The sequence below is a fragment of the Pteropus alecto genome, unplaced genomic scaffold (assembly GCF_000325575.1).
Source record: "Pteropus alecto unplaced genomic scaffold, ASM32557v1 scaffold249, whole genome shotgun sequence".
In the NCBI taxonomy this organism is placed as follows: domain Eukaryota; kingdom Metazoa; phylum Chordata; class Mammalia; order Chiroptera; family Pteropodidae; genus Pteropus; species Pteropus alecto.
In genome coordinates, this window is record NW_006443132.1 from 389103 (window position 1) to 395754 (window position 6652).

The 6652-nt window shown below is 40.6% G+C and overlaps 1 protein-coding gene across 1 annotated transcript in view; it reads left to right on the plus strand.

The window, feature by feature from the left end:
• The first annotated feature begins 6631 nt into the window (after window positions 1-6631).
• The window catches only part of TSR2 (TSR2, ribosome maturation factor), a 4637-nt gene continuing 4616 nt past the window's right edge, over window positions 6632-6652 (plus strand). Inside the window, exon 1 of the mRNA XM_025040940.1 lies at window positions 6632-6638. Coding sequence (XP_024896708.1) covers window positions 6632-6638 — 7 coding nt within the window. The remainder of the gene's footprint in view (window positions 6639-6652) is intronic.

Genomic DNA, 6652 nt, shown 5'->3' on the forward strand with positions numbered 1-6652 from the left:
AGAAGTCAGGCTGTGGTATAGTTCAGGGCTGAGATCTTGGAAGTTTATCTGGGAGCACTCTGGCTCTTGATCTCAATCTGTAGGCTCATTCTGAAAATGGGAATTGAGGGTCTCACATATTGGCAGCTCGGTCTGGAGCAATTAATCTCGCCGTCCCATGTCAGGGATCTTGTGTTAGTCCTGAGAAGCAGACACCAAGATGGGATTAAGTGAGCAAGGATTTTATCAGGGAAAATGCCCATAAGAGAAAATGGGGTGGGCGTCATGGAATATTGGGAGAGCAGTGCAGTCTGACCCAAGGAGAGAAAAAGAGAAGGTTGAGTGGAAGTGTTCTAGACTGCTATGCAGTTCAAGAATAGTTTGGCAAGGCTGTCTGGGATTCCTTGAACCAAAGTCGCCAAAGTATCTGCCACACTCAGTCACTGGCCAGGAGTAGCTCATGGGAAGCATGGTTTCTGCACAAATGTGGGGATGACTTTCAGAACAGCAGCTGGGGCCCTTGATCAATTATGCTCCCTGAAGACTAAAGTCTATGAGATGCTTTCTCATGGCTACTATGGGGTGCACACTGGTGGTCTCTCTGGGGATTCTAACTTGGGTGCATTTTGGGCATATTATTTGGGAACTCAGACATGAGGCTTTCAGTCTGAGGGAAACTGTTTCAGAACATCGGCTCAGTCTGTGTTTTCAGGAGAGGGATTGATCTGTGGCCTCAGTGTGAGGGGTCCTTCTGGGAACTCAGCCTGAGTCCACTCCCAGGATATTGTCCCCATCCTCCTTCAAGAGCTAAGTTTGAGGCCTCATGACTTTGCGGGTTTAGAACTGACAGTTCACTCTTGAGACACCTGAGGATTCAATTTGGGAGCTTGACTTGTAGGCTAAGATATGAATAAGCCTTTCACCAAGTTAATGCCAAGCTTGGGGCTCAGAATGGGTGGCTGGGTCTCGCCTGCTTTGGGATGCTTAGATACTGGGAGCTCAGTCTGGGGTATTGTAGCCTGAGGAGTCAAGTCTAGGGAATCTCAATGTGATAACCTCACCTGGGGATCTCTGTCTGGTGGGCTCTGTCCTGGAATCCCAAGATAAGTCCTAGCCTGAAAATTTCCATCTGAAAACACCCTCTACATTAAGATAGTAGCAGTTAAGTTTGGTGGTTCAATCTGCAATTCAATCTTGGAGCTCAGTCTGAGTCTTCATGCTGGGGACTGAATTTGGGTTTAGATTTTAAGAGTTCAGTCTTCAATATGACAATTTGGTCATCTTCATCTGATGGCTTAATCTAGCTTGAAATGTTTGCTCTAGAGTAGGGTCTAGAGTAGGAGTACTTAACCTGGGATGCATGGAATTATAAAGTGTCATGCACAGAATTAGAATGTCTATGTATTTTAATGCAAAAGATACATCTTATTTTCACTAACCTCCAATGAAATTTGATATTTCTTTCAATAATGAATATAGGCAACCACAGTAGTATTAGCAGTACCTATGACTTTATCACCAATACACAGATATTTTTCACAGCAGATGTCTTAAAATACTGTTTACATTCATCATTAATTTGAAATCACAGTACCGTAGTCATTTAACCTGCTAGTAGATCACAGTACTTAATGCATTAATAAACACGTATTACAATGAGTTTTGTAATATTTCTACAGCTATATTTTAATATAATTGATTTCCTTTGTAATCCTATATTTTATTTTATGCATTTAAAAACATTCTGGGAAGGGATGTATTGGCTTCACCAGATTGCCAGATGGGTTCAAGGCACAGAGTAGGTGAAGAAGCCTGTCAACTTAGTATACTCAGCTTTGAAATTCAGTCTCAAGGCTAAATCTCAAGGTTCCATGTGTGGGGATTTCTTGCAGGCTTACTGTGATATTATGATTTATAATAAAATATATGTATTTAGGTATTTGGTCTTCCACCACTTTTCTGGCACAGAGCCCTTAATTCCCTTTTAAAATTTCCTAAGTGATGAGAGTGGTAAAAGGTGTCTTTTGCTATGATAACAAGGTGACTTTTGGAAAGCACCTAGATAACCTACGGATTGGGGCTGGTTGCCTGTGGAGACAACTGTGTGATTAGAGGGTTGGAACTTTCAGCCTCACCCCTTGACCTCCTGGGAGGAGAGAGATGCTAGAGATTGAGTTCAATCACCAGTGGCCAATGATTTACTCAATCATGCCTATGTAATGAAGCCTCCATAAAAAACCAAAAGGACAGGATTTAGAAAGCTTCCGGTTTGATAAACACGGGGAGATGTAAGGAGAGTAGTGTGCTCTGTACCCCTTCCCCATACCTTGTCTTGTGCATCTCTTTCATCTAGCTGTTCCTGAGTTATATCCTTTTATAATAAATCAGTAATCTCAAAATGTTTCTCTGAGTTCTGTGGGCCACTCTAGGAAATGAATAGAACCCAAGGAGGGGGTCGTTGGAACCTCTGATCTTTAGCTGGTTGGTCAGAAGCACAGGTGATAACCTGGATTTGCAATTGGAGTCTGAGGTGGGGTGGGGCATGTAGGACTGAGTCCTTACTTAACCTATGGGATCTGATGCTACCTCCAGGTAGATAGTGTCAGAATTGAATTGTAGGACACCCAGTTGATGTCGGAGAATTGCTTGGTGGTGTGGGAAAAACCCACACACACATTGGAACTGGCGACTGGAATTTTAATCTAATCTCTGTCTACATTTGAGGCCTCAGACCCTGGGAACTCATGCAGAGGTGCTTAATCTCAGTTTCTTCATTTGCCCTCTTTGAACTCAATCTAAATTGCCGAGTCTGTGGGAACAAGTCTCTGGAGCTCCATAGGAGTTTATGCGTTCTGAGTTTATCAGCTGGGAATGCTCATGATGCTCACCACACACCATGTTATTTCCTGCCTCTGAATCTTTGTATACATTGTTTCCTTGGCATGAAAGGCTTTTTTTTTTTTAATTTATTTTTTTATTTTTAGTAACACCCCCATTATTGGACACACAAACTCCCCATCAACTAGCAAAATTCCATTCAAACTTTGCATCAGCTCTGGCATCAATCTCTGAGAGGCTTGTCTTCACCTCTACAACTGGGTTAGGGACCCCTCTGCTGCACTCCCCTGGGACCTGTGCTCCTTTCTCCTCTCACATTGCACAGAGATGGATAACTGAAAAAGCTTAAACCTCAGAGCCTCAAATTTACACAGGCCATTTCCAAGTCCCTGGTTACTTGGAAGAGTATTTAAGATTTGTCACTGCACAACACAGTTAAAATACCCAGAAATTTTACGGTTCACATGTAAAGAAACTAGATAGAAGTTTTCCAAAATTTGACAACAATCTTAAAATTTACATTACTGATAACAAGTTGTGAAGTTGAACCTTTCGTAAAATATCATATGTAAAAAATTTTGATCAACTGAATGGACTTGAATTCAATTGAATTCTTTTTATTCTCTCTAGGAAATGTTATTATAAAATAATTGTCATATTTATTTACAAGAGGATATCAAAGAGTTTGCTATAAAAAAGAGAAAAATAAATAGGGGGTGAGTCAGGCAATTAATAAAAATATTTTATTTTTATGGATTTGAAGATGTTTATGGCATGTCAGTTTAAAAATTTGTAATTTGTAAAATTTGTGACTACTTTTGTAAATCTAAACCAATACTCACTTTCATACCTCAATTTGTAATTTATTTATTTGTTTGTTTGTTTATTTATTTATTTAATTATGGTGACATTGGTTAACGAAATCCAGTAAGTTTCAGGAGTACAATTCGACAGTAAAGTACATATATGTGTATGTATATATATATATTGCATTTTGTGTTCACTGCCCACAGTTTGGTTTCTTTCTGTCACCATATAGTTGACCCCTTTTACCCCATCTACCTTTCCTCTCCCTCCTCCCTGCCACCCTTGTAATATTTTTTTAAAGAGGGCTTGCAAAATTGTGCTTCAGGCCTTTTAAAACCTAGATCCATAAAACTTAATTCTGACAGAGGGGAAAAAAAAAAAGAAAAAAAAACCCAAACCTAGATTCACCCTGAAGATTGATCATGCTCTATGGTTTTTGGACAAATCTTGCATGCCAGACTGCGAGCTCCTTGAACATCTACCAAACCCCATGATCCAGCAGCATTCAGCATAGGGCCAGGCACGGAAGCAGTGAAACTGGAGGGGAACTGAGTCTGGGACTCTTGCTACCTGTGCCACTCACAGCCAAAAGTCCGACACAGGAGTCGGGCTAAATAGAATATGTGTTTATTAGAGAGTTGCAACTCCCAGAGACATAGGTGGCCATAGCTCTAAAAGCCTGGGTCCGTGAGTGTCTTGGAATCACTGATTATATAGGGAAATCGGTAGTCATGGAAACTAAGGTAGTTGGGGTGGCCAAGATCATCTTGTCTTTTCAGCTGGGCTTTGTTTCTCAGGCTACCTGGAGGGGAGGCAAGAGAAACTGGGTGTCTGGTCCTGGAATCAGCTGCTCTGTCATCTCTTGACCTTGCTACTTGGCAAAACTAGCTCATCAGGGGAGTAACTGCCTTCCTAAGAGAGTGAGAGCAAAATGTGCTTCTTAGTTACAGAAGCAGATAGTGTTTTTGAGAACAGCGGACCAGCCACCTTCTCATGCGGAGCAGGCACATAATGTCCATGGGCATGGCCAAAGGAGCATGCAGTGCCCATAACAGCAGAAAATGTCCCTGAGAGCAGGCATTGCCCAGAGAGTCCTTTGTTCATTGTCTTCCTTGGGGCAGCTGATCAAGAAGCCTTTTTTGTCTTCTGACTAATTGTGTGGGGTGGTCCTTCTTTAGCCTCAGTACTGTTTGTTAACATGGTCTTGTCCAAAGTTTGCAACCTTTGCTGTGAGAAGGAGTCACCTACAATACTTTTCTACAAACAGCTTGAGATATTATATATATCACCCATTTAAAGTGTACAATTCACTGGTTGTTAGTATATTCACAGACTTGTGCAACTGTATTAGTTTGTTAGAGCTGCCATAACAAAATGCCACAGATTGATGATTTTAACAACAAAAATTTATTTTCTCTAAAGTCTAGAAGCTAGAGGTTCAAGATCAAGTTGTTGGCAGATTTGGTTTCTTCTGAGACCTTTCTCCTTTGCTTGCAGATGTCCACCTTTTCTGTGTTCACAAGGTCGCCTCTCTGTGCACACATGTGTCTGGTGTCTCTTTCCATGTCCTAATCTCTTTTTGTAAGGACAGCAATCATACTGAATTAGGGCACAACCATATGGCCTCATTTTACCTTAATTACTTCTTTAAAAGATCTATCTCCAAATACAGTTACATTCTAAAGTACTGGAGGTAAGGGCTTCAACATATGAATTGGGGGGAGGGGGGTCACAACTTAGCCTTTAACAGCAACCATCACCACATCTAATTTTAGAATGTTTTCATCACTCAAGAGAAACCCTGTACCCATTAGGAGTCAGACCCCATTTCCTGCCTCCTCAAGCTCCGGGTAACCATTAATCTACTTTCTGAATCTGTAGATTTGCCTATTCTGTACATTTCATATAAATGGTAACATACATCGTCTTCTTTGACTAGCCACTAGTGATGTCACCTCTTTCATTACTGATTTCAATAATTTGAATCCTCTCTCTCTCTCTTTTTTTTTTTAACTTAATCCATCTAGTTTAAAGTTTGTCATTTTGTTAATTTTTTTCGAATAACCAATTTTTGGTTTCACTGATTTTCTCTATTGTTTTTCAATTTTCTATTCCATTTATTTCTTTTCCAATCTTTATTATTTCTTTCCTTCTGCTTGCTTTGGGATTACTTTGTTCTTCTTTTTCTAGTTTCCTAAGGTGTAAGGTTAGGTTATTAACTTGAGATCTTTCTTCTTGTTTTTTTTTTTTTTTTAAATATGGGTGTTTACAACTATAAAATTCCCTTTAAGCATCGAATTAGCAGCATCTTATAAATTTTGATGTGCTGTGCTTTCGTTTTCATTCATTTCAATATGTTTTCTAATTTCCCTCACGATTTTTTCTTTAGCCCATTTGTTATTTGGAAGTAAGTTAATTTCTACATATTTGTGAATTTCACAAATTTCTTTGTTACTGATTTCTAATCTCACTATACTGTGGTCAGAAAACACACTTTATTTTACATAGATCATTTTAAATCTACTGAAGCCTGCTTTGTGACTTAGCATATGTCACTTAGCAGACGTCCTGGAGAATGTTCCTTGCGCACTACAGAAAAATGTGTAGTCTGCGGCTATTGGGTGCAGTGTTCTACGGATGTTAGGATACTTTTTTAAAACGCAGATTTTTTTAGGCTGTACTCCCAGAGGTTGATTCCTCTTTCTCAGGGACTGAAATCTGTATCGTTAATAAGTTCCCCATACCTTTTCTGCGCAGTACCCATGGCTTGGAACCCATGGCCCCAGGCGTCCTCCACTTCTGGCTTCCTTTCATTTAATTATTGTGCGCGAGTAACTGTAGTGCTGTCATCCATTGCTCTAACAGACTTTTCTATTGCTCTAGCCTCGCCGTCAGGTTAGCGGAAAGGGAAATCTGTGTTCTCAGGCTCGGCTTTCGCCTCATTCTGCCTGGGCCCTGCCGCAGAGGGATTGAACCACCTGGGCGTCACGTGGTCTGCGGCCGCATGATGGCGGGCGCTGGGGAAGAT